The 27,429-nt window shown below is 51.4% G+C and overlaps 2 protein-coding genes across 2 annotated transcripts in view; one reads left to right on the top strand and one right to left on the bottom strand.

Moving 5' to 3' along the window:
- The window catches only part of OTOG (otogelin), an 84,839-nt gene extending 68,693 nt beyond the window's left edge, over positions 1 to 16,146 (bottom strand). The window contains exons 1-15 of the mRNA XM_024731592.1: positions 16,050 to 16,146; positions 15,569 to 15,629; positions 15,344 to 15,404; positions 11,458 to 11,533; positions 10,393 to 10,485; positions 10,056 to 10,210; positions 7,294 to 7,412; positions 5,446 to 5,651; positions 4,475 to 4,605; positions 4,106 to 4,212; positions 3,580 to 3,689; positions 3,039 to 3,167; positions 2,083 to 2,191; positions 1,748 to 1,794; positions 1,157 to 1,302 (exon numbers count right to left, since the gene is read on the bottom strand). Coding sequence (XP_024587360.1) covers positions 1,157 to 1,302; positions 1,748 to 1,794; positions 2,083 to 2,191; positions 3,039 to 3,167; positions 3,580 to 3,689; positions 4,106 to 4,212; positions 4,475 to 4,605; positions 5,446 to 5,651; positions 7,294 to 7,412; positions 10,056 to 10,210; positions 10,393 to 10,485; positions 11,458 to 11,533; positions 15,344 to 15,404; positions 15,569 to 15,629; positions 16,050 to 16,146 — 1,647 coding nt within the window. The remainder of the gene's footprint in view (positions 1 to 1,156; positions 1,303 to 1,747; positions 1,795 to 2,082; positions 2,192 to 3,038; positions 3,168 to 3,579; positions 3,690 to 4,105; positions 4,213 to 4,474; positions 4,606 to 5,445; positions 5,652 to 7,293; positions 7,413 to 10,055; positions 10,211 to 10,392; positions 10,486 to 11,457; positions 11,534 to 15,343; positions 15,405 to 15,568; positions 15,630 to 16,049) is intronic.
- Positions 16,147 to 20,029: 3,883 nt separating this feature from the next.
- The window catches only part of USH1C (USH1 protein network component harmonin), a 48,769-nt gene continuing 41,369 nt past the window's right edge, over positions 20,030 to 27,429 (top strand). Inside the window, exon 1 of the mRNA XM_024731594.1 lies at positions 20,030 to 20,133. Within this exon, the coding sequence (XP_024587362.1) occupies positions 20,098 to 20,133 (36 nt within the window). The 5' untranslated portion in view covers positions 20,030 to 20,097. The remainder of the gene's footprint in view (positions 20,134 to 27,429) is intronic.

Below are 27,429 nucleotides of genomic sequence, written 5' to 3'. Positions count from 1 at the left end.
TCTAAATAGACATTTCTCCAAAGAAAACATACAGATGGATAAAAAAACACATGAAAAGGTGCTCAATATCACTAATCATCAGACAAATGCAAATCAAAACTACAATGAGGTATCACCTCACACCAGTCAAAATGGCCATCAAAAAGTCCACAAACAGTAAATGCTGGAGTGGATGTAGAGAAAAGGGAACCCTCCTACACTGTTGGTAGGGATGTAAATTGGTACAACCACTATGGAGAACAGTATGGAGCTTCCTTAAAAAAACTAAAAATAGAACTATCATATGATCCAGGAATCCTACTCCTGGGTATATTCCTGGAGAAAACCATAATTCAAAAAGATACATGCACCCCAATGTTCATTGCAGCACTATTCACAACAGCCAGGTCATGGAAGCAGCCTAAATGTCCATCAACAGAGGAATGGATAAAGAAGATGTAGTACATATATACAATGGAATATTACTCAGCCATAAAAAAGAATGAAATAATGCCATTTGCAGCAACACTGGATGGACCTAGAGATTATCATACTAGGTGAAGTAAGTCAGACAGAAAGACAAATATCATATGATATCACTCATATGTAGGATCTAATTTTTTTTTAATGATATAAATGAACTTATTTACAAAACAGCAACAGACTCACAGATTTTGAAAACTTATGGTTACCAAAGGGGGAATGTGGCGGGGGGCGGGGAGGGATAAATTAGGAGCTTGGGATTAACATACACACACTATTATATATAAAATAGATAACCGACAAGTACCTACTGTACAGCACAGGGAACTCTACTCAACATTCTGTAATAACCTATATGAGAAAAGAATCTGAAAAAGAATGAATATATGTATATGTATACCTGAATCACTATGCTGTACACCTGAAAATGACACAACATTGTAAATCAGCTATATTGCAATAAAATTAAAAAAATAAAAAACAGTGAGGCCCAGAACAGGGAAGTGACTCTCAGCTAGCAGATGTTCTGGAGCCAGAACCCAGTCTGCTGCTCCCTGGCTCTGCCCAGAAAGAATGGACAGCAGGATGAGTGGGCTGTGGAAGGACCTGAGGCCCTGCCCTAAATCCCCAGCCTCTCTAGGGGGCGGCAGCCAGGGGTGGCTGGCTGGTTCAGGTCTGGGGTCCCAGCCCTTACCAGGCCACATGGGGCATTCTGCAGTGTCACTGTGAAGGTGCCCGAGGAGCGGCTCTTGGCGAGGATGTACTGACACGTGGCAGGGAACGTGTAGCGGCGGCCATCAAAGGTCGTGAAGTGGATGTCGCCAGTCACTGAACACTCGGCTGAGGGGCAGAGAAAGGCAGCTAACCCAGGGGAGCTGCCCCACAGGGAGTGCCTTGCCCTGCAGCTCTGAGCATGAAGAGAAGACGGCACCCTGTCCTCAGGTATGAGGGCAGTGTCTGGAGCCCTGCCTGCCCCCCGCCCAGGCCTGTCTGAAGGGAGATGCAGCCCTGCCCCGAGCATCTCCCTCTGACAGGAGACCAGGCCCCGAGCATGGAGACCAGTCTTGGTCCAGGCCCCCCATGCTCAGGAAGAAGCCCATGAAAAACCCTCCCTAACAGGGGTGGAGTAAAACCCCTTAATCAGGCAAAGCAGCTCTGAGGAAATGAAGAGGGGCGTGCTGAGCCAATGGAACTGAGTGACCACCCCACGCCAGCAGCAGAGTTTCCCTGCCCTAAAAGCTGTAGGACTGGTAGGGGGTGAGGTCCAAGATGGAGCCCGACATACCTGGGCAGACAGATGTGCTGCACAGCCACTTGCCCGCAGTGCATGTGCTGAAACACAGAGACCAGGAGGGCAGGGGCTCACCCCTCCAGGACTAGGATAGACGTCGGAGGGTTGCAGGGTCCGCAGAGCTCCTCCCCGCCCTCAGTTTTCCCAGCTCTAAAATGGGTGATGGAGATTCCACCCATAGAGTGGATATAATGAGATCTCCTGACTCAGAGATGCTGAGTGAGCACTCCCATGTGGGCAGGCTCCCAGATCCTGGAGGGGCAGCCCTGAGGGAAAGTCCCAGAAGTCATCGCCTCCCCCTTCCCCTCTCCCCAACAGTGGACACAGACCAGGTGTTGCAGTCTTCTTTCACCACAGAACCAGTCGGGTACAGGGTCCCGTGGAACTCACAGGGACACTCAGCTGGTGCCACGCAGCCCCCATCCTCGAAGATCAGCCCTAGGGTGACAGCAAAGGCCGACTTACCTCCATTCTTGTTCACAACACTTTCATGGCTCTCCAGGGTCTGTGAAAAACAGCACCTCACCCACACTCTTTCACCATCCAGCTCACTTTCAAACTTTCTCCTGTATAAATGATTAATCCCCTCTGAGCAAATAACCCCACTTCCAGACCTTTCTCGGAGAACAACCCAGCCCAAACAAAAGGCATACTGACTAGCTTCTCCTCCCCACCTCTCGAAAGCCTATCACTGCATCTAGAACCAGCTTAGGTGCCACCTCCTCCAGGAAGCCTTCCCTGACAGTCTCTCTTCTTGAAATGAATCCCTATATCTCTTCTTGTCTGAACTCCTGAGCTGGTCCTCACCAGATTATGCCTCAGACTAGAGTCATGTGTGTAAGTGTCTTATCACAGCAACCTGATTTTGATCCCTAAAGTCGATGACTGTATCTTTATACTTTTTATCCTAACCCCCAGCCTAGCCACGTGAGCTGCACACTGTAGATGTGCTACAAATGTGTACACCATGAAAACAGTATGTGGATGAATGTTTAAACAAATGCATGTGTGATAAATGAATAAATGAATGACTGAATGACTTGTCCTCATCTACACACCTTAAAAAGCTCAGTCCCAATGAAATTAAATACCCTGATGAACCTCTCAAGAGCCACAGTTCTGCCCCTACCCTCACCTCCCTTAAGTCATCCATTCATTCATTAATTCACTTATTGTTTTTTCCTTCATTCATTCTGCAAACAAGCATCCTCTGAGCCCTTGCTCCATGCCCATCTGTGTCAGGCCAGGAAGAGGCTGCCAGGCACCCACACCACCCCTCGCATACCGTTGGGGCAGTAGCAGCCATCCACACAGGTTATCTCGCTGTCCACGCAGGATGCCCGGGGCTGGCAGGAGGCGGGGCAGCAGGCGATGCACTCGTTGTAGATAAAGGCCTTCTCCTTGCAGTGCACCGCTTGCAAGGAAGGGAGCAGTATGGCCTGACAGCTCCCTTCTGGCCCCAGCTCTGCCAGGACCCACCCAGGACCCACCCCAAGCCCTGGGGTGGGGGGTGGGGGGTGGGAGGGCTTTGATTTTCCTGATTCCCCTAGTTCCAGTGGGAGCACCAGGTGACCAGGAAATTAGTGAGAGCCTGGGAGACGCTGAGAGCCACCCTCATCTCACTCGGTGGCCCCAGGCCAGTCCCTCCCTCTCTGAGCCTCAGTTTTCCCATCTATCACATGCAGATGCAACCTTAGGGCTTAACACTCTGATAACTGTGGTTCTCAGCAGGACAGGACATTGAGCTGAGGCCTGGGAATGCCACCCACAGCCCCAGGACAGAACTTGTTGGAATCCCTCCCTGCCCACCGCCAGGCTGCACCTACCGCATGGCCGGAGCTGGTTCCTCCACCCCTGCAGGGGCTGACCTGCCTGGGCACATGCCCGGGCATACTCTGCCAGCGCCCGGCACCAGGTGGCTTCATCACCCGCTGATCTGTGCAGGGAAACTGAGGGTCACACTGGAGTGAGATCCACCCTGTAGCCAGCCCGCCAGCACCCGATAGAGACCGCCAGGGCTCAGGGCACCCTTCCTCGCCACGCAGCTGGGAAAGGGAGCCAGGGAAGGCAGCTAGGTATACAGACCCCTAGGCTGGAGGCAGGAAACCTGGGCTCTAGTCTCAACATTGCCCCTGACTTACGTGACCCTGAGTGGGTCAGGCCCCATTTCTGGGCCTCAGCTGAATGGGGAAGGTCTGTCCTATGCAGATAAGAGTATCAGAGCTTTGGGAAGCATATCTGTTAGAGTCTGGGATCATCAAGCTCAGTGGCCCAAGTGATGAACTCCCACCCCAGACTGGGAGAGGTCTCCCTTCAACCCAATACCGCCCGCCCCGCCGGCTCCCCACTCACTGGCAGAGATCGCTGGTACAGCTGGCCGTGAAGGGCAGAGGGCTGACATAGGCATGGCAGGCATCAAAGGGGGGCCGCAGCAGTGCCTCACAGCGGTCATACACACCCTGGGGCAAGGGCCAGGAGCCAGAGCTGGGGGCTGGCAGGGCCAGGTAAAGCCCTCTGACTTTGCCAGTCCCATACAGCACCCCAACTTGAGCCCGAGGGAGAGAAAGGGCCGGGTAGAGAGCAGACAGAAGGGGCATGGGCACCAACAACCCTGGGCCCCTGCAGCCAATGACTTCCCAAGAAGCAGAAGGAAACCAACCTAAGCCAGACACTAGGGTGGGGGTAGAGGCTGGAGTGGGGGGCTCTCCCCAGGATCCAGACCTGCATGGTTCCCAGGCTCTGCTGCAGGCACGGAGGGCGAGGCAGGGAGGAGGTCGTGGGCCCTGGAGGCTGGTTGGGGGCCCGCTCCTGCCAGCTATTCACAAATTCAGCCACATCTTCCGTCAGCTTCCCTGTAGGGGAGAACTAGCATGACCACAGGTGGGGAGCCCGAGGGGAGGCAGATGGAGCCCAAGAGATGCCAAGAGGAAGGCAAGGAGTTGTAGGACCCAGCCTCGAGCTCCCATCCCAACCTGCATTTCCCTACGGAGCCGTTCTCCTGAAAAACCCGTGTGGTAAGAATAGCCAAGAATGCTCAAGACCCTGTGAGTTCCCTGGAGTAGATCCCTCTGCTCTAAACTCTGGAAAGCAACACCATGCACTTGAAAGAGAATGAACGTGTGAGCCTGAACAAGCTCCCGTACCGCTCTGAGCCCGAGTTTCCCCACGTGTGAAACAGGGCAAAGGGTCCCCTTGTGAATTGATTGCAAGGACTATATGAGACCATGTGGGTAAAGTGTTCAGTGTGTCATGGCTGCTCAAAGGTGTCACTTCCCTCCTGGCCAGAGTCACCATGATGTGGCCTGAACCCTTCACTTTAACTTCTTGCCACTCCTGCTGGAGTCCTTCTCTTCCGGGCTCCCTCTAGCCCTCTGTGCCCTGCTGTCACCCCAGCCCCCTCCAGCCCCGACTCACCTTGCAGGGTCAGTGCCACCTAGCAAAGTGTCCATTAGAGCCTCACACAACCCTGGGAGACATTCTCATCATGGCTGTTTTACAGATGAGGAAACTGAGGTCCAGAGAGGTTAAAAGATGCCTGAGGCCACACACTTGGAAGGGGCCCCTGGCCTCCCAATGGGTCTTTAGTGCCATGACCCCAGGGTTCGGTCTTAAGTCCCTTTCCACCCCTTCCAGCCTGACCTATCCTCCATCCCCACCAAAATCCCTTGGAGGCCACCTGCCCTGCCCCTCACCGTAGCTGGTCACCAGGTCGTCCTGGGGGTCGGCGTTGTTGTTCCCACATAGCCCGTGGGTCCAGCCCAGGAACTCTGGGCTCATTTTAATGTAGACGGCCGAGGTGCCATCCCAGGCCAGCGTGAAGGCCGACTGATGCCGCACGAGGACATAGCCAGCAAGCCGCTGCAGGCGCACGCTCCCCGTCACATGTGGCAGCTGGACCCTGCAGGGCAAAGCCAGAGCTTCGGGGCATCCACACCACCGCCACCAGCCCAGTCCCTTCACCAAGGACCCACCACGTACACGGGACCTGCCTCACCCCACGGCCACTGGTACCACAGGGTGTGAGGTCCTTATTTTCCCTGCCCCTGACTTCTTGGGTGCCTGGAAGTCCACCATCAGAAAGCGGTTCTTTTGTTTTCAGAGTTTTAAAGTTGCTTTTTAAAATTGCAATTTTCTGGGACTTCCCTGGTGGTCCAGTGGGTAAGACTCCGTGCTCCCAATGCAGGGGGCCCAGGTTCGATCCCTGGTCAGGGAACTAGATCCCACATGCATGCTGCAACTAACACATGCGTGCCGCAACGAAGATCCAGTGCAGCCAAAATAAATAAATATATATATATATATTTTAAATAAAATAAAATTGCAATTTCCCTTGCTATCTGGAATCACAGTGAGGGCAATCATGGGATTTTGAGTACTAATAGTGGTGGCTTTTTATACCAAAATTATTGATGTATCTTTTATTGACAGTGCTTCAATAAACAAAGTGCAGTTAGTAAAGCGAAAAATAAAATAAAATAAAATTGCAATTTTCCTGGCAGGGATAAATCTTAGAGTGATTGAATTTGCCAGTTCCTTTCTCCTAGACAGGAAAGGTGGTATAAACAGACACCTATTTTGTTTATATTTTTGGTGGGGAGAAAGAAGGAGTAGGAAGAGAAACAGAAAAAGGCAAGAGAGAAGACAAACAGGGAATGAAAGAAAAGATGCAGGGCTACAGCAGTCTTGACACCTTCCCCATTTTACCGGCACAGGCTCGCCTAGCCAATCTGGAATTTGGCAACTTTCACCCGGCTGGAAATTAGGAGGAAGACAAATGAAGTGTCTAACCAGCCAAAGCTGGTACCAAAAGATCCATCTACCAATGCTTCTTTCACAGGAGAAACCCCTGGGCTTTCACTTCTACACTCAGCCCCAGAAAGCTTGGTTACCCAGTGTCCAGGTCTGAAGCAGGAAATAAAAAAGGGGAGAAGGGTCAGTGCAGGAAGGTCCCCCTGACAACAACATGAAGTGGCAGTGCACAGCAAGGGAAGGAAAGGCCAGTGAAGAAGAAATGCAAGAAAGATTTCAGGGAGGACCACAGTCTGGGGCCTTTTGGTGTACGAAGCTGGGACTTCACCCCTCGAGTGGTCCCTCAGGCATCCCTGATGTCCCAACAAGGTAAGTGACATTCAAAATGAGCCCAGGCCATCAGAAAAGGGTGAAAGTATGCTCAGAATCTGCTCTGAGGATGCTTCAACTATGTATGATACACTCAGGAAGATTTCCTTCAACTTGTGAAAGAAAAGAAAATTAAGCATGCTTATAGTGGTAAATTCTCAGCTATCTGGGAAACTCTGCTATTTGCCTGAAAACCCACTGTCTAGAAATCCTGACAGTTCCAGAAAATTGTGAGGGACTCTTTCTGCAAACCCAGCTGACTAGAAACCCAGCTGGCCTGCCAGTACGCTTCTGCCCTGGTGTGCTGCTGTTTGCCCCCTGAAAACAATTTCCTTGAGGCTTGAGAAGGGAAGATGCTTACCCATCCACCACCACCCATGCCAGGGAGTAGGGGAGCTCAAGGCAGAAGATGTTACAGTTACCTTATGCCTCCATGGGTGACCTCCTTGGCCAGATGGATCTCCTGCTCACCCGCTAAGAAGAGGCTGACAGACCTGGAGCAGGTGTAGGGGAAAGAGCCACACTGCGGGTCGTTGTGCACCTGGTGGGGGAGAAGGGGCGGTTCGGAGGCCAGTGTGCAGGTTCCTGCCATACACCTGGCCCCGAGCTTCGGTTGTGGGCCCAGGGGCACCCTGTTGAGCTTCCACTAATGCCAACAGCCTGACTGCTGCGTGCCAAGCTCGTTTCCTCTGTGATGTCTCCCAGTCCCCACAATACCACGGGAAGGTCAGAGCTCTCATCATCTGCATTTCAGAGAGGAGGCAACTGGCGCTCAGAGAGGTGAAGGGACACACACAGCCAGGATTCTAATCCAAGTGTGCTGTCTTCCTATTTCCAGACTTTTCTGTTTATCCATCCCAGGTTATCTCATTGGATTGAAAGCCCAGTTACACGCTCACACCATCTCACACTCATACAAACCACACACACACACATCTCATATGTATATCACAGGGCACTCTCAAAGCACACACTATAAACACACACTCCTACCACAACCCTGGCAGATACAGCCTAGCCCTTGCCTGCACACATAGGCACACATGTCACGCCTGTGCTGCGTGTCACATACATGTCTCCTCTGCCCCCTGCTCAGACAGAACCTATACATCCAAGGCCATAGGACCCAAGGAGGGGAGGGATGGGGTTCCCAGAGTTTAGGGAAAACTCTGAAAATGTCAATCTGCCAAATGTGGAAACCCATCCCATGAGTGAGCAAACCTTCCACTAGGGGCTTCCCTGGTGGTGCAGTGGTTCGGAATCCACCTGTCAGTGCAGGGGACAAGGGTTCGAGCCCTGGTCCGGGAAGATCCCACATGCTGCGGAGCAACTAAGCCCATGCCCCACAGCTACTGAACCTGTGCTCTAGAGTTCGCGAGCCACAACTACTGAGCCTGTGTGCCACAACTACTGAAGCCCGCACACCTAGAGCCTGTGCTCCGCAACAAGAGAAGCCACTGCAATGAGAAGCCCGCGCACTGCAATGAAGAGTAGCCCCCGCTCGCTGCAAGTAGAGAAAGCCTGCGCACAGCAACGAAGACCCAATGCAGCCATAAATAAATAAAAAAACAAACAAACAAACCAACCTTCCACTAGATTATCATTAAATGTGGTTAAGCAGCCTGGAGCCATTTCAACTAAAAGTGGGACCTGTGAAAGCCATTCCATAGTCTAAATATTTTTCAAACTTTTGTGACCATGACCCATAGTGAGAAATATATACACATATAAATAAAACAAAAGTTTTACAAAATAATATTACCACTATTAATGTGTAATGCATCCTTATGATATTTTCTATTTATAGTCTCTTTTTTCTTTCTTTCTTTTTTCTTTTTTCTTTTTAGGCTGGTTATGACTCATTAAGTTCATTTCATAACCCACGAATGTGTGGCATCCCATTGGTCTAAGTAATTGTGACATATCCATCAATGAAATGACACAGCCATGATGTGTGATATCCATGATACCCCGAGGCAAAGCGGGGAGAGTTGGTCAGGGTTCCCAGTGCATCCAGGGCATAGCCCCCAGGCAGCCTCTTGGCAGGTCTATGCCTGAGACAGAAGGGGCACACCCAGCTGGCAGAGGGGTGACACTGAGCACCAGGATCTCCCCTATCAACCAACCCCTTGGCCTTAACTCCGCACTGGCCAAGGTGCCCTCCAGCAGAGCTGACTCCCCAAGTAGACTCTTCTCCAGGTAGAGAGCTGTGCCTGAAGGTGACTGCCCACTTGACACAAAGGGTAAACGTGAAAATCAGGTCTGCCCAACGGTGAGTCTCACACGTGTTCATATACCAGACAACTTTTACTGAGCATTAATCCAGGTACTGGGAACAGCAGTTGAAAAGACATACTTCCTGCCTAGAAAGCTTATATCTGGAGAGTAGGACCAGAAACAGACCTTTGTAAGAGAAACACAATGACAGGGTAATGATGCAGAACTTTGGTTCCACAGAAAGGAGCCCCTGAGCCCACTCAGAAGGTCAGAGCATGCAGAAAGGCTTCTTAGAGGAGATCATCCTAAAGTGAGAATCCAGGACCTCTACCATTTCCTCCGTGGCACCATGCTCTTTCTTATCTAAGGTCCGTAGCACCCAATGTTCCGTTGGCCTAGAATGTTCTCACATCTGCCCCCACCCCAACCCCTTCACTTGGCTAGCTCTAATTCATTCTTCAAATCCCAACTTAAATATCACTTCCTCCAAGAAGCCCTCCCTGATCACCATCCTTCCCAATAAGCAAGGTTAGGTTTTCCGTCACATGCTCTTCTAGCATTTGGAACCTCTCTACTGCACTCAGTTGCACTTGAAATGATTCATTTGACTTGATGTCTGTTTTCCCCATTAGACTATAAGTTCCATAAGGACAGAGACCACATCTGTGTCTTTGTTCACAGAGCCAGCAACAGGCCTTGTGGCAGGAAAAGAGTATAATTACGCACTTAATAAATACTTGGTGAGTGAGAGACTAAGTGAATGAATGGCCAGGGGCAACCAGTAATGGGTGGGTAAGTGAGAACCGTGGAGCCCTCAGCTCACTCCAGGTGCAGATGTCCTGGGTGGGAGCTGGGAGGGGAAAAGAAGGTGCCAGCCTCTCTAACCATGACAAGTAGATCCCAAGCCAGCCCAGCCTTCAGGGCCTAGTGGAACCTTCCTAGACAGGCAGGGCAGGGAACGCCTCACCTGGACTGAGAAGGTCTGCCCCTCGGGTTCATGGCGCCCCACCAGGGTGTAGCTGCCCTTCCCAGACAGGTAGTAGTAGAGGCCATCAAATGTCTCCACGTGATGCTGTCCCCACGCCCGGCAGATGCTGTCCCGTTCAGGGCCGACATTGTACACTGAGCCAGAGAAAAAAGAAGCTGTCTATGTAGCAGCAGTTGGCACCGAGCCAGAGGCCGGTGGGTTCCAGCCCTGGCGGGGCCACCCCCACTCCCCTCCAGCCCAGAGCCCCACGTCTCAGGCCCGCAGATTTCCCTGTACCCGTGGCCCCTCTCGGAGGTGGGATGGAGCCCAGACCCACCCATCTGGCAGCGCGGCCCAGTGGCATTGAAGCGTCTGCAGTCGCAGAAGGCCGGGTGCACACACTCACCCCCGTTGAAGCAGGAGAACAAGTCTGCAAGGGAGACAGAAGGCAGCTTCCCATCAAGCCAAGATTGGCAGAACCCATCGGGGCAGCACCTCCCTCAGGCTGGGATCCCAGGCCCCAGCCCTCCCAGAGCTACATGGAACTCAAATCCCCATCACAGGTAGCCCCAGCTTTCCTCAGTAGCTAGCTTTAATGGCGGCAGGAGTAGGGCACCTCAGACGGCTGCCCCGCCCCATCCCTAGCAGGCTGTGGGGTGGGGTCTCAGAGTACCTGCCTTCTGTATGTACCAAGTGGCCCCCAGGCCAGCTCCACCTAGGCCTTCAGCTTCCTAAGCTAAAAGTTCTTGGCCACCAGGCAAGGCAGGCAGAACTACGAACATGCAGCATGTGGGGTGAGCAGGGAGACTGCCCAGAGATCTTCATGTATTGCTCTTCCTTGCTGTTCCATAAGCTCCGGGAAAGAGTCCAGGGCATAAACCAAGGTTAGGGGAGGGGCCGCACACGTGGAATGTAGTGGAAAGGAAGGCCACAGAGGATGAGAGGACAAAGCAGAGTGTAGTGAAGGAAGGAGCCATGATGTGAGAAGAGGGGCCACAGACAGAGGCCAGATGAGGGGAGAGGCCATGGACACAGGACAGGCGAAGGGAGAGGCCGTGGGCATAGGACAGGGCAAGGGGAGAGGCCACAGAAAGTAGAAAGAGGCTACAGACACAGGGTGACGTAGAGAGGGAAAAACAACCACTAAACAAGAAGCTCGGTCTCTCTGGAGTCAGACAGTGTGAGGCAGACAGCCACAGAGCCATGGTCATCAGCACAGGACACTTCCTCAGCCAGGAAGGAGAAAGCAGAGTGGAGCTGGAGGCTGGGGCTGGGGACGGTGAAAAGAGACCCCATGCAGGGAAAAGAGGTCCCAGGAGGCCCCGAGAGGAGTCTGGGCCTGCGCTCACAGGGCTTTCTGCAGGCCAGGGCCTCCCACGGGCCACAGGGAGGGGGCACTTACAAGAAGGTGCGCATTTGGCCCGATGGAGTCGTCTTTCCCAGGAAGACATGGCCAAGGAGTCCAGGGCTTCAGCCTCCTTTTAAAGACAGGAGAAGGAAGAGAACGCAGTCAAGGGCTGACCTCAGGGAGCAGCCTTCCCGGCGGTCACAGCCCTTCCTGCCCCTCAGCTGGAGGGAGGCAGGCCCTTTGCCGCTTGGTGCCTCAGTCACCCCACTTCCCCAGACCCCCCTCTGAGAGGTCTGCAAGGCAGGATTTTCAGGCCTGTCCTAGGTCCGGAGGAGTGAGGCCTGGTTTACACCCTCCCAAGTGGCGTCGTGGTGGCAGGCTGGGGAGGCCTGTAGCCTGAACACACCTGCTGCTCTCCATGCTCCAGTGTGTCGTCCCCCCCGCCACCGCCTCCCCAGCGCCTTCCCTCCTTAGTAAACCTCTGTGTCCTCCACGGCCTGGAACAAAACCCCCTTGTCTGGAGAACAAACACGACACCTCCTCACCACAGAAACCACATGGGGCAGAGCTAAGAAACAAAGGCAGCCCCTCACCCCAGGGCAGGGGGGCATCACTCCGACCCCCCCACCCAACATTTTGGACTCTTCTAACAGCAAACACAGTGCCTCACACATCACCACCGGCTGTCCTCAGAGCTCAGCTCTGAGTCAGGACTCTCCCTGAGAGCACACATCCGAGGACACAGGCAAAGCCCTGTGAGACCCTATATCCCAGACCAGAAGCCCCAATGCACGGTCTCCAGAGATACAAAGCATCTGAAATCAGGACTGCCCGAACATCACGTGTGTTCAGTCACCACACGGCTAGCCGCCCTCTCAGGACTCCAGCCCGAGGTGTCTAACGTGACCTCACCTGGGACTGGGACCCTGGGCACAGTAGGCTCCTCCCTCTCAGGACCTCAGCCCCCTCATTAGTACAACTTCCCAGACTGGGTGCCCGGTCCGGCCCAGGGATGGTGAACGGGAGCACGTGTTCTTGCTCACAGGGCCAGCGAGGCACAAACCACACTGAGGGTGCTTGTCTCACATGTTTTCTCCCTCACTGTCACCTCTGCGTCCCCAGGCTGAATCCCCAGCCTCTAGCAAAGGACTTGGAGCACAGGAAGTATGCAGAGCACCTGATCCCTGGAGCCCAACCCCAGCTCTTTGCACCTCCTGCAGGCACCCACCCCCTCCCCCTTCACTGTCTTGCTGACCCCCTCGGAGGTCACTGGCCCTCCTCGACCAGGTATCAGTGTTCTCACTCCCTGGTTCCTGGGTCCTCCCAGTTCTCCTTACTCTGTAGATCCAGGCTGAGCCCAAGGAGTCAGGCTTCCCACCCTGGTAGTAGTCGGTCTCACAGGGCCTCAAAGACCACCGGCAATGGAAGAGAGCAGCCGGGGAAAGGCTCATCACCAACATCCCCCAGGCCTGCAGAGCTTAATTCAACTTGGTCCCTGTGCCTCTCCCCTCCTCGCCCCCCTCTCCCCCAGATGTGGCCCCTGAGATCGGCCTTGTGAGGGTAAGACAGCCTGTGCTGCAAAAAGTCGAGGCCATTTTCTGGAGAAGAATTTTAAATCCTGTCCAGATGATTCACCTTCAGTATAGATCAGGAGCTCTTAATCATTTTTATGCAATGAACCCCTCTGACAATCTAGTGAGGCTTACGGGCCCCTTCTTGGAATAAATGTTTCTAAATACGTAATATGAGACATAAGATGACAAAGGAAATCAAACATATTGCAATGCATTATCAAATATTTTATAAAACTGGGTGACAAAGGAAATCAAACATATTGCAATGCATTATCAAATATTTTATAAAACTGGGTGACAGTAATATTTGTGCTTCTTTATTAATACGCTAAATCACAAGACCCAGCAGCAGGCCGTGTCACTGCCAGAATCTGGGGGCAGTGAGCCAGAAATGAGATGTGGAGATAGCAACAATGATTGCAAGGCGATAGGAAAATATCTGTGGTTTCCACCGGTGACAGTCACAGACACTGTTATCATGCTGTGGTCTGTAGCCTCTAGTAATAATTAAAGGGAAGGCTAAATTTCAGTTCCATTGAGGAACAAATGCATTTTCCCCCCATCCAAGTTCATGGACTCCTGGTCTACACCATCAATTCTCTGGAGAATGGCTGAGCTCTGTAGAGTGAGGCCAGCACTGAAATGAAGGGTGGTGGTCTACCGGTCTGAGACCCCCCTCCCTCACTGAAGAGGGCACTCCAGGCAGAAGCCCTCAAAGGATCCCCAGGTTCACTTTCTAACTAGTAGCCTCATTCCTCCCCACCCTCCTCCCACTCCAGCAGCGTTAAAGGAGGGCCATTCTAACCCCTTGTTTGCTCTAAGGAGTAACGTGAGAAACCTACTGGGGTTGCCAGTAGGTTGGTCTAGATGCTTCCCCAAGGAAAAGAAGGGGAGGCCTACCCTGGAATCCAGCAAGGAAAGAAGCCCACTAGGGGAATGAGATGCTTGGGGAAGGATCATTACCCCACTAAAATACAGGGATTCCTGGGGTCTGGAGGGGCATTCATGATACGGGGGAACAGGCTGGCTCCATCTGGAGACCTTGCTCTGCTGTGCCCTGAGGGCCCTGGCAAATCATTCACCTACCTCAATTTCCCCATCTATAAAATGAATGATAAAAAAATTTTTAAATAAAATAAAAATAAATAAAAAGAGTGATGACATTATCTTTCAATTCAAACTGTACCTGACTGTGATTCTAAAACTTGGGGTCTGAGGAAATGGGCAAAAGAGAAAAAAAACCCCATATAATCCAGACATTAGAAAATAAGCATGCCCTTAGTAGATGCAAACTATTAGATACAGAATAGATAACAAGGTCCTACTGTATAGGACAGGGAACTATATTCAATATCCTGAGATAAACCATAATGGAAAAGAATATGAAAAAAAATGTATGTATATGTATAACTGAGTCTCTTTGCTGTACAGCAGAAATTAACACAACATTGTAAATCAACTATACTTCAATTAAAAAAGAAAAGAAAAGAAAAGAAGTATGTCCCCTCCTACCTTGGGGTCTTCATATCTATTTCCAAAGGGCAGGTATTTGGGGCACACTGTATTCTTTTATAAATGATGCTCCCATCCTACTGGCACAAGGAGCTCCCCACAGCTGATCCCCAGAGCCAGGGTGCGTGAACTGAGGCTCGAGATTCTCTGGGGGACCTGGCTTTGGGTGGGCTGAATTTGTAACGTGTCTGTGGTTGTAGAAAGGAGACAAATGCAGGCCAGGATTAGAAAGAAAAATTGAGTCACCTGATCCAGAGACCGAAGAAGTTTGGCAAAGAGAGAGAACAAAGCACCACCTCTCCCTAATGCACGGAGGAGCTGGGGAAGGTAGGCAACAGTGAATGGTCAAGACTCAGAGGATGGTAGTCAGGGATCTGTTTCTCAACCAACCCTTCCTTGCAAACCCCACCAAGTGGTCCGGTTTTTGTCTCTCCTCTCAAGGCAGCACTCCTGGGGCACTGCTCAGGGATGAAGAAGGGCCTCTGACAGGGTTTAGACCAGGCAGGGAAAAGAGACTACACTCTTCCAAACTCTCACCTTCCTACTTTCACCAAGGGAAGGAAAGAGCTCAGCTGTCTCCTGATAGCACCTTTGTGCCCTCCTCCCCTAAAAAACAATTTTTAAATAAATAAATAGATAAACTGGCTACAGGGCCCCAAGAGATTAGGAAAGTGGGAGTAGAGGCATCCTATAAATTTGCATACTTCAAACACATTCTAGGAATCTTGTTTGTTCCCTCTGAGTAACTGCAAAGACACCCTTCCTGCAACCTACAGAGCTCCCTGCCAGCCTCAAACCCAGAGAGAAATAAGCCCCTGCCCAGTGAAGCCTCCCTTCCCCAGGCCTCCCCTTACCTGGCCTCCCATCACTGTTGTAGCATCCCCTATGGCAAGGATCGCCTCCTGATGGCTGTGGCTAGATGAGAAACAAGCCTGGCATGGGTGAGGGGATAGGAGTGGGCCATGCCTCCCCACCACCCCCAGGCCCATCCCACCCTCTGTGCTAACCCCTGGGGTCACCCACGCCAGGAATAAAGATGGAACCAGTGAGTGGGGCAGCACAAGCTCTTGCCTACTCACCTGGGATCCTGGGCTGGCTCAGGCTGCAGCTCTGCATTGCCCCAGGGTGCGGGTGCTGCGGCTGGGGAGCGGGATTACTCTCTACTCAAGCGATGCCTCCCACCACCCGCTCCCCACCTGCTAGGAAGCCTCTCTCACACCCCATTCTCTCTCCCTGCAGCCTTCTCAAATCCTTTCTCCCCCTCCCTGGCGACTCTTCTCCAACAAGGGTCTCCCTCCTCCTTCCCACTCTCTGTGCCCCAGTTCTCTCTGGTTCCCCCCACTTGGGTCTCTTCCACCCTGCCCAGCTTGAGAGCCATTCCCCTGGTTGTGGCTGACCTTTCTTTCCTTCTGTGGTCCCTCTCCCCCGACCCACTCCCTGGCTGTCCCCCTGCCCTCCCTCAAACCTTCTTTCTTTCCTGCCTCTCTCCAACTTGCTCAGGCCCGTCCCCCTAAACGTTCCCCCAGCCCCCTGGGGTCCCCTAGTCCACACCCGTCTCACCGAGAGACTGTAGCGGCAGGGACTCCCCTGCCGGCTCACTCCGGGGCAGCCAGACGCAAGCGACTAGCAGGCAGAACGCGGGCGCCGGGGCCCCCATAGGGGCACGCGGGGACTAGGAAGCCTGAGCGAACGGCCAGGGTCCCGAGTGCCTCTCCCGCGAAGGCAGGGTAACACCTACTCGTAGGAGGCCGCCGTCCCTCTAGCTCTCTTGCCCTGGGCCTCCCTTCGCCCCGCCTCCCAGGCTCTTGGCTCCGCCCTGAGCTAGAGTGACAGGACTGCCCAGCTCATTACCATAATTTAGGCGCCTGGCCGTGGCCCCGCCTTTGCCCTTCTTGGTGTTAGGCTGCACCTCCCCAGGGGAGGCTGGATTCAGATCACTCAGCCCTAAGTCCCTTGGGGGAGCAAGGAGGCAGTCTGTGCAACTTCCAACATCCCTTGCTCCTCAGAGATCCCTGGCTCTGGAACCTGGGTTTCCGAAGCCCCTAACACCAGAGACCCAAGATGCCGGTATGAGTCTGGTCCTATGCACTCCTTTTACAAAGGTCCCGGGACATGCTACTCCGTGGTCAGTGGCGGACCAGGGCTCAGGCCTGTGGAGTCCTAGCCTGTGCTCCCACCACTCCCCACTACAGCCTCCTGAGTCCCCAAGTCCCCACCCTACCCCCAGTTTTGAACACCTCTAGAGAATGGATCATGGCTTAATCCTCTGTATGTCCAGCACTAGCTCAGGCCCCAGCTTGGGGAATGTTGACTGAGTGACAGAAGTGCCTCACACTCCCATATTATTGCTCCCATCAAGGCCATACTTTGACAAAACAACTTTAATTTTGTGAACAAGATACCTTCTCTGTCCAGGGGGAATTTTAAAATGGTAGAAATGTAGGCCTGAGAGCCTTGGGAAACTTTGTATCATTCACTTGGCCAACTAAGTGCTAGAACACCAACTAGATGCCAGGCCGTATAGATGATGATGATGATGATAATGACGATAGTGTTGGCCTTCATAGGCCCCCGGCAGCGGTATACATTTGGGATACATTCATTCATTCATCCATTCAACCAATTTGTTGAGCATCTACTCCTCGCCACACATTGTTCTGGGAATAAAGTGGTAAATAAAGCACACATAAGCTATCCCTATTGTGGTCCGTGCGCAGGTTGGAAGAAGAATTTCCAGACACAAAGTATTTTAGAAAACAGTGAGTTTATGGAGAGCAAAGAGCAGAGTTAGTGAGGGGCGCTGCAAATACAACAGGTCAACTTCCTGATAGACCAGGGAGAGGCAACCCCCTTTGTGCGCTAGTAGTCAACTTTTATAGCCTGAAGACAAAGAAAATTCCTGCTCGCAGGATGGCATTAGGTGATTGGCCAGGGTGCTACAAGGTTGCTACCTGGTGAATATTTTACCTAATATGGAGTTGTGGGGGGGGCCCGGCGGTGAGGGGGGCTGTCCTGTTTAGATTAGGAGAGCCCATGTCAACAATTGCTATGGGGGCTCGGTTAGTTCCAAGTTTTTATCCTATGTCCTTGATGTAGGGTGTCCTTGGTGTAGGGCTCTACAATCCCCACACAGGGTATTTGAAGCCATAGGGTTCGATGGGAAGATGAAGAGGAAAGAGCAAAGCATGGAGCCTTAAAGAACACTGGTTAAGGAATGGGTGAAGGCAGGGCTGTCTTAGAGGAAGCTTGAAAAAGAACATTCATGATGTAATAGGGAAGGACAAATCTGACTCCATATTGAAGCTGTTTCTCTTACTTTAACCTTTGTATTCTATTGCTTTTGCTACAAGTTAAGAATGTTTCCAATTGCCTGAAATATACAGGATAGCCCATTCTCAAGCCTCTGACCTTTACAGGTATAACACTTTCCCATTCATATAGAAATAAAAAGTTTCATTCTTTTTTTTTTTTTTTTTTCCGGTATGAGGGCCTCTCACTGTTGTGGCCTCTCCCGTTGCGGAGCACAGGCTCCGGACGCGCAGGCTCAGCGGCCATGGCTCACGGGCCCAGCCGCTCTGCAGCATGTGGGATCCTCGCGGACCGGGGCACGAACCCATGTCCCCTGCATCGGCAGGCGGACTCTCAACCACTGCGCCACCAGGGAAGCCCAATAAAAAGTTTCAGAACAGAGAATAACATTTGTCTTGTTGGACCTTTATAGGAACATTGTGACCCAGACCTACCTGGAGGGCTATAAGAACAAAGAATTCCGGCACCAAGAAATTTGCTACCTCACCCCTACCCCTTTCAGTATAAAAGAAGCCTGAATTCTAACTTGGGGAAGATGGTTCTTTGGGATACTAGTCCACTATGTTCTTGGTCTGCTGGCTTTAAAAATAAAGTTGCTGGGGAAGGGGAAGGGTAAGCTGGGACGAAGTGAGAGAGTGGCATGGACCTATATACACTAACAGATGTAAAACAGATAGCTAGTGGGAAGCAGCTGCATAGCCCAGGGAGATCAGGTCGGTGCTTTGTGTCCACCTAGAGGGGTGGGATAGGGAGGGTGGGAGGCAGGTGCAAGAGGGAGGGAATATGGGGATATGTGTATGCATATAGCTTATTCACTTTGTTATACAGCAGAAACTAACACAACACTGTAAAGCAATTATACTCCGATAAAGATGTTCAAAAAATAAAATAAAAAAGTTGCTGTTCCTTGCCCCAACAACTCGTCTCGCAATTTATTGGTCTGTTGTGCAGTGAGCAGTTCGAACTTGGACTCAGTAACAATGGGAGAGGAGAACCAGGACTCAGTTTTATCCCTAAAACCAAGAGGGAAGCATTTAAAGAAGAGAGTCTGCAGGGGGCAGTGGTCATGTAAAAGAAGGATTGGGGTGCCAGTGGATGGCATTCCCCTCATAAGGGCATTTGCTGCTCGGCCTGGATTCTATATACGAAATAAACAGCCATATGACATAGTTACGAAATGCAGAAAATCAACAAGGTAAGTTGGAGGGGAATATATTTTGTGTGTCTTTCCTGGGCCTCTGAAAATCTCACAATTCTTTTATCTCTGACCTTAACTAGTTAATATGAAGGGGAGAACATGGATGATATTTTAAGGTTCTTCTCCAGGAAGGATTTATATCTTAAACTAGGCAATAATTTAGCCCAAATAAAAATAGTCTGCTGACAATACTTCAGCTATTGGTGGTGGGCTGCAAAGGAGGGGCTCTTTAGGTGCCTCTGAAGTTACAGTTGTTCACTGATTTGGGCTGCTGTCCACCTCCTGTCCCCTGTCCCTTGACACGGTGCAAACAGGGCAGGCCCTGACCCTGAGTTAAATCCAAGAGCAAGTGCCATAATTAAAAGTGCCCACTCTTTCCATTCACATCTGTTTTTATCACCCCTCTCCTGGCCCCCTCTTTCCTCTCAGTCTGTCCCAGGGTTGGTTCATCATTATCTTTGCACCCCAGCCCTAGACCTAGGAGTCAAGCAAACTTTGGTTGAATTGAATCGAATGAACCAGATGGGGCCTGGGCCCTGGGTAAAGGTCAGCTGTAAATCAGGATGTCATTGCCAGGCCCTTCTATGCTTCAGTGTGTGTGTGTGTGTGTGTGTGATTGGAGGGGAGCTAGGGAACGTGGGAGGGGAAGTCAGTTAAGAAGGGGCACTCCCACCCACTGGTTCACCAAGGAATTCACAAAGAGAAGATGTCTTCCAAGTGGCAAAAACCCACAGAGGAATGCACACTGAAGGTGAGATGCCTGGCAGAGGGTGACAGACAGTTTCCTGAGATCCTTTCCCTCAACTGCGTGTGTTTGGGAGCCATTCCAAGTGCAGCGCCAGCCTCAGGTCCAACCACTGGTGCCACCATCACTGACACACACTCCAGCCCGTTTGCTCCTGGGCGTCAGTGAGAGACGACGCGATTCAGGACATGAGTCTCCCGCCTCCCCGCGGCCCCGCCCCACCCGTCCGAGGTCCCGCCCCCTCCCTCCCAGGCCCCGCCTGTCAGGGTCTCCGCCTCTGCCGGCTCGGGGCAACCAAGCACCGGCAGCACCCGAAGGAGCTAGTTGTGTAGCAAGCGGTTCTGTCTGGCTCAGCCATGGACCGGAAGGTGGCCCGAGAATTCCGTCACAAGGTCAGAGCTGCTAGGGGCCCCTCAAGCGCCCCGGACCCCGGAGTCCGGGGCGGAGTGGGTGGGAAGTGGACACCCTCGGCACCACCCCTTGCTTTCCCAGCAGGGCCTGGGGCTTTGGGTGGGCTGGGACCCCGAGGGTCATTTGGTTGCCAGCAGGGATCCCCAGTAAAATGAGGGAGGTGCACTGGGACTCCAGGCATAGGAACCACTAAACTGATCTCCTTAAAGTGTCCTTTCTTTTTCTGCGCTCCAGGTTTGGGATTTCTCTGGGGTTAGAATTCCTTCCAGTCTTGGTCTGAGACAGGATATTTCTCTGAGATAGCCCATAGCGGGCAAACCCCCTCCCTCCCGGTGCTTCCAGCTCTGGGCTGTTGGAACGTGTGGAGAGGGTTTGGGGTAGTGTCTGAGAGGTGAGGACTGTAGAGAGGGGAAGTGGATGCTTCCTTCTGTCTTTTGACCTCAAAATTCCAGTTCGAAGCACTCCAGGCAGCCCCCTCCCCACTTAAGGGCATTTCTGGCGGCCTGAGAAGTAGCTGAGGACCTGGGGCTGGCCAGGGGGCAGTGGGAGGAAGGGAGGAGGCTCAGGCAGTTGGCCAGAGCCTTCGGGCTCTCCCCTGGTGTGTCCCAGTGACGGGCCTCATTGGTGGCCCGGGATCCTCAGAGACCATCACGGAAAGCTACTGGATTTCACCTAGGCTTTCCAGAACTGTTTCCAGAGCTGTGCAGGGGTCACTGAGGTCCTGAGGTCCAAGAGGACCATTTGAGGGGACCCAGTGGACCACCCCACCAGGGCTGAGGATGCCTCAGAGCCCAAGGATAAAGGCAGGGGTGTCTGGAGCTACCCACAGGCCCTGCCTGAGGGACGGGTGACAGTACCTTGAGGCCTGCCCAGAGGGGCAGTGTCTTTAGACCAAGCCAACCCCCTTCCCAGGCCTGAGGGGCAGAGGTCAGGTAGGCAACGTCAGGATGCTTAGCCCCTCTCTCACCACACAGAGGCCCAGGGGAGCCCAAGGAGCCAGCCAGTGTGGAGGCCACAGGGGCTAAAAGCCAGGGGCTTGGGGCTAGGGGCCGACGGTCAGTTGTCCATTGAAGAAACATGTTTTGAGCACCCACTCCGTGCCAGACCCAGCCTGTGCCCTCAAATTGCTGGTCATTTGGATGGGAGGCAGACCCTACACTAATAACTACCCACAACTGGGTGCTGAGTGTTGGAATCAAGGTTTGGTGGGGGGACAGAGAGAGCAGCTCATACTGGTGGAAGTCTTCTGAAAATGAGGCCTTGGGATCCCAAGGGTGAGAGATAACCGGAAGTTCAAGCAAGAGTTTGGGGGCTGGCAGATAGCAAGGGGAGTGTGAGACAGTGTTCACCAGTGCATCCTGTTGCAAAGGGACTTGAGGGGAGAAATTTCAGCCGCTGAGGCCGTTTGGTGAGTGTAGATTTCAGACAACCCACGTTGAAAGAGCACAACTGCCCGTCCCCCACCCCAAGATGACTCAGGCTTGAATTTCAGTTTCCTGCCCCTGGGCTGAAAATAATGTCGGGTCCTCTTTTGTCTTCTCCTCATGGGGTACTTTTCTCTGCCTCTTTGAGAGAATTATATCTGGAGTCCCTGGTGTCTGACTCAGCCCCTGGGTTAGCCCCTATTCCTCTTCCACAGGCCCCATGGGCTCCAAAGGGCCTCAAGCCTCTGTGTTTCCACTGCCCTGCTCTTCCGCATCACGAAAGTCATTACCTATTAATGCCCCTGTGTGAGCAGGCAGGGCATGCTGGGCAAGGCTGGGGCTGGACTTTGTGCCCTGTTGCTTCGGACGCAGCAGCAACCTTCCCCTCCCAGGGTGGAGGCAGCAGCAACCTTCCCCTCCCAGGGTGGAGATCATCTAGGAACTGTGGAGAGAAGATGAAGCAGCAGAGGAGAGACCTTGCCTGTTTACTGCTTTCTAAGGTGTCCCTTCCTTAGAGTTTCAGAGCAAATTCACCCCTTGGGAATGGTTTGTAATCTAAATAAATTCTTAGTCATTGGAGGTAACATTTTAAAGGTAGTGTGTTGTCATGGAAAGTGCTGTGTGACCTGGAGCAAGTTATTAACCTCTCTGTGCCTCAGTTCTCCAATTTGTTAAATAGGGATAACAATAATATTTAGTACGTTTATTGTTAGTACCAGATGAAATCTACACATGTGTAGGAAGCTTAAATAGACCCTTTTACTTAGTGAAGCCTCAACAGATGTCCACTGTTGTCTGTTGTCTGAAGTTAGGTAGAACTGGGGTCAAATCTCAATCCTGTCACTCACTGCCAGTGAGACCTTGGGCAAGCAATCTCGCTGAGCTTTAGTTTCCTTAACTTTGCGATGAGGTTCATAGTGCTTACCCCACAAGACAGTTAGGATTAAATAGGAATTCAAACACTGGCTTCTCTGGTCATTTGGTAACCATTTGGTAAATGACCACACTGTTCCCAGCTGATACCTGCAGAGCACCCTGTTGGATGAGCCAACAGTCTCCAGGCCATTGAACAGGGACTGTTGGGCTTGTGCAGGCCCAGCAGACCAGCAGTACTTGCATGTCCTTCCCGGTCACAGCCTTGGAGTCAGGATACCAAGGTGAGGGGAGGGAGCAACAGAGACTAAGACTTCTACCCGAGAGAACCAGCTTTTCTTTCTTTTTTTTTTTTTTTTTTGAGAACCAGCTTATCAAAAGAGGGCTGCCCCTGTGCTCACTGCATCTGCATGTTGCAGGAACTTGGTGACTCATTTGCTCAAAACTTATTTATTGACTGTTCAATCATACATTTATGGGCATCTATACTGTACCCTGCCCAAAGCTAGGAATCTGACAGAAGAGGTTGGGGGAATAAATAAGAAGGTCAGAAAGAGCCTCTACATTCTAGGGATTTGCTAATCAGTCATTCATTCATGCATGCAATAAATATTGACTGAGCTACTAATATATGCTGGGCAGTACTCTAACCATTGAATAAGAAAACAAAGTCTCTGCCCTCTTAGAGAGCACTTTCTAGTGGGGAAGACAGACAGTTAACAAGTAAACCAAAGTATCATATATGAAAGTATCATATAATGCCAAGTAGTAATGAATGCTATGAAAAAAATAAACTGGGGTGAGGGGATAAAGAGTGACAAGATAGTACTTTTTATAGGATAGTCAGGGAAACCTCTCTGAAGAAGTGATATTTGAGGAAATACATAAAAGAAATGAGGGAAGGAGCCATGGGGATATATGTAGAAGAGCATTCCAGGAAGAGGAAACAGCAAGTACAAAGGCCCTGAGGCAAGCATTTGCTTGCCTTCTTTAGGAACAGCAAGTAGGATGGTGTTTCCGAGAAGAATTATGGAATGAAGAGCGCTAGGGGGTGGATCAGAGGGGTGGTGGAGTCCTGATAGGCCATACTCAGGATTTTGGGTTTTGTTCTAAGTGAGAGAAGCCAGCTGGGGAGTGACGTGACTGAATTACATTTTAAAAGAATTGCTCTGACTGCTGGTAGAGAACAGACTGAGAGGACCAAGGCTAGAAAAGGGACCCTCACTTAGGAGGCTTCTGAAGTAGCCCAGGGCACAGGGAGGGGAGGGGGGCGTTGGACCAGGTGGAGTAGCCAGACCGAGGATACATGTTCAAGGTAGACCTGACAGGCTTTGCTGATGGGATTGGCTGTGGGTGTTGAGAAAAAGGTATCAAGGGTGAGACTATGTGCTGGGAGGAGGAGCAGGTTGGTGGGGACAGAGCGGGAGGTGGTGGAAACCAAGAGCTCCATTTTGAATGTTTTATGTTTGAGATGCCTTTTAGATCTCCAAGTACAGAGGTGACTAAGAATGCCCTCTTGCACTGTTGGTGGGAATGTAAATTGATACAGCCACTATGGAGAACAGTATGGAGGTTCCTTTAAAAACTAAAAACAGAACTACCATATGACCCAGCAGTCCCACTCCTGGGCATATACCCTGAGAAAACCATAATTCAAAAAGAGTCATGTACCACAATGTTCATTACAGCTGTATTTACAATAGCCATTAGGGAGGGTGGGGGGGAGACGCAAGAGGGAGGAGATATGGGGATATATGTATATGTATAGCTGATTCACTTTGTTATAAAGCAGAAACTAACACACCATTGTAAAGCAATTATACTCCAATAAAGATGTTTAAAAAAATATATCTATATATATATTTTAAAAAAAAGAAGGCCAGTAGCTGTAGGAGTGTGAAAATCAGGGGAGAGGTCTGTGCTAGGATAAGCCTCAGTGAATCCTCGGAGAATAGATGGTACTTAAACCCCAGAGACTGATGAGGTCACTTAGGGACACAGTGTAGATGGAAAGAAGACCCAGAACAGAGCCCGGAGCACCCCAATCTGTAGAGGAGAGGAAGAGGAGAAGAAACAGCAAGGACGGCAGGAGAACCAGCAGAAGGAGGGAGTGATTGGCTATGCCCAGCCCTGGGTCAGATGCTACCAACTAGGTAGCATGACACGAGTCTCTTGAAAAGATGAAGGACAATAAAACATGGGTCAGATAAATCCAGTACTATCTGGGATGCACAATGTGAAGGCCTGGGCAGAAGTAGAGCAAGATCCATTCACCCCAGCAACATTTATGGAGGGTCCACTCTCTGCCAGCTGCTGAGAACGTGGAATTTGTGTTCATTTATTCTTACTTAGTTTAATTAACAAACACTTAGAACTTACTACTTTCCAGGCACTGTTCTAAGTATTTAACAACTATTAACTCAATGAATAATTAAAAAAACAATTTTTAATCTCTCATAGAATGATGAAGTCCTATGAGATACTTTTATCCCCATTTTACAGATGAGGAAACTGAAGCACAGAGATGTGCAAACTCAGACGGGGAAGGGACTTGTGGCCTCACTCCCCACCTTCCCCTAGGCCTGTGTCAGGACCAGATACAGTTTAGTGAGAGACAGTCAGGTGAAGAAAGGAAGTCCACCACAGCTTGGTGAGTCCCGTGGCAGAGGTGGGGACAAAGTGCCATCCTGTGCACAGAGAATGACAGGACAGGCTTTGTGGCGGAGCCTGAGGAAAGGCTTGACCAAGGAGAGCTAGTATTTGAGGAGACTTGCAGGTGGAGGAAGAGCTCTAGAGAAGAACTGCTGGTACCACCAGTACTAATAGCTAAGGTTTCACACCAGCCATGGTCGCAGCAGGAAGCAGGTGGCTCATCCAAATGGGAAACTGAAGAGTTTTATGAAGGGACTGCATAAGGGGAAGGGCAGGGATGGCTGAGCTGACAAGGCGTGGTAACACAGCCTGAGAGGAGCAGCAGCTGGAGGCCAGGGGCTCCTGAAGGGGCAACGGAAGGGGCTTCCAGAGCAAGGGAGAGCATGGCTGCAAGAGAGACGCCCAGTCAGATGCTGCAGCCTCAGCTGGGGGCACCTGCCTCGTGGTGGTCCAGCATGGAGGGAGCCGGGGAATCAGAACCCCACTCCCTTTCTCCCCAGGCCCTCTCACCACCCCCTGGCTGAACACAGCAGGAAGCAGAGGGCAGGGGGCCCATGCAAAGCTTCCTGGGACATAAAACTGGGTGGAGGAGGCGGGGTTGTGGGTCTGGAGGCAAAAAGGAAGAGATCCAGCGCACATTTTAGAGCCCTTGAAATTTTGGAGTCCTGGGCACTGTCCTAAGTACTTTATATACACTCATTCATTTAATCCCCACCACAGCCCCAGGAGGGCAAATGTCACCTAGCGGAACAACATGCATTATTTAACTTGCTTCTTGCTCTCTTTCTCCATCTTTGGCTGGGTGCATGCATGGAGTTGAATTTGCATAAGCTGAAGGTTGTGTGCTTCCGCTGTGCGACTGTTCTGAAAGGCCAGTCCATATGCAGGAAGGCAGGGAGATGAGGCTGGAGAGGGCTCAAGGCCAAAGCCAGAATTTGCCTCCACTGCCCCAGACACGAGGCCTGAACCTTATGAGGGGGGAGATGCACCTCCCCGCCACACCATGCAGGCCAATAACACTGAGCCAGCTGAGCATCTGTCAGAGAATGCCCATACTGGATGGAGGGGACCAGACACAAGTTGGGTGGGAATGGGGGATTGATGTGATAAAGAGACCCCCACACAGTTTTTTGTAGATGGTGGCCTCATTAGGGCTTCTGTGCCCATCATCAAGGGGAATCCAAGAAAAGGAAAAGCTTTCTAAATCTAGCTATAGAAAGAAGACACGGTCTTGCACACAGTAGGTGCTCAGTAAATGTGTATTGGACAAATGCAAACAAGAAAGTTCTGTCTGGTAAGTGGATATCATGTGGGAGTTAGAAAACAAGCAGGGGTTTTGGAGCCAGCAGGCATCTCATCTCTCCCACTTCTCTGAGCCTCGATTTCCTCATCTGTCTAATGGGGATAATAATATCCATCCACTTAGAGGGTTGTTGGGAGGTTAAAGATAATGCAAGTAAAGTTCTTCAGACATGATGGCCAGTCTGTAATCAGAGTCTGTACTGAATGAGGGAGCCTCGGACTGGGAGGCCCGTAAGGAGGCTCTGGGCTGGGCACGGTCAGAAAAGACTCTAGAAGAGGGGGCTTGGACTCCCCTTAAATGAAGGCAGGGGTCAGGTGGGAGGAGGGAGGGCAATCCCTCTTGCTTGGGCCTGGGACCTACTCTTCGTGAGCAGTGGGAACTGAGCTGAGAGGAGCCAGATCCAGGAGGCTGTGTACTAAGGAGCCATGGGAAGGTGACTGGAGTGGGCGGAGAGGAAGGAAGGAAGGCTCTAGTCTAAGGCTAAAGGAGTTCATTGGTCATTCAGCAGACACACTGAGCACTGTGCACCCGTGTGCATGGCACGGTGCTGTTGAAGACCTACTTTGTGGGTTACAGGTACCTGAGCTCAAGGTTTCAGGAGAATGGTACAAAGGGCCCGAGGGCAGGGTTCACTGAAGCTGATCCTTGGACTGGTGCTGGGCAGCCCCCCCGCCTTGGGGAGTTTGCTTGAACCCAGATTCCAGGAGGAGGGGATACCATATACATTTTTAAAATATTTAAAAAGTGAAATTTGAATTACAGTGGTGAGGTTACTGCATGCTTGGGCTTCTAGAGAAAGTTCCATGCTTCTCAGTTGTCTTTCTCGGTTCCTTTTAAAGCCCAGAGGCTGAGGTGTGACTGTGTGTTTTCACTCGGGTGTGGTCAGAGAACAAAGCAGTGCTATTATCCCTGAGTCTCTCTGGAGACATTCCCTGGTGGAGAATGGTCAGGGTCACCAGAGTACCACCATTTTGATTTATCACTTACATTTGTACTTAAAGAGCATTTTACATAAACCGGGTATG

Source organism: Neophocaena asiaeorientalis, unplaced genomic scaffold, assembly GCF_003031525.2.
Source record: "Neophocaena asiaeorientalis asiaeorientalis breed wild unplaced genomic scaffold, Neophocaena_asiaeorientalis_V1.1 scaffold571, whole genome shotgun sequence".
Taxonomy (NCBI): Eukaryota; Metazoa; Chordata; class Mammalia; order Artiodactyla; family Phocoenidae; genus Neophocaena; species Neophocaena asiaeorientalis.
Note: the sequence above shows the minus strand (reverse complement) of the source record. Positions and strands in the feature narration are given on the sequence as shown.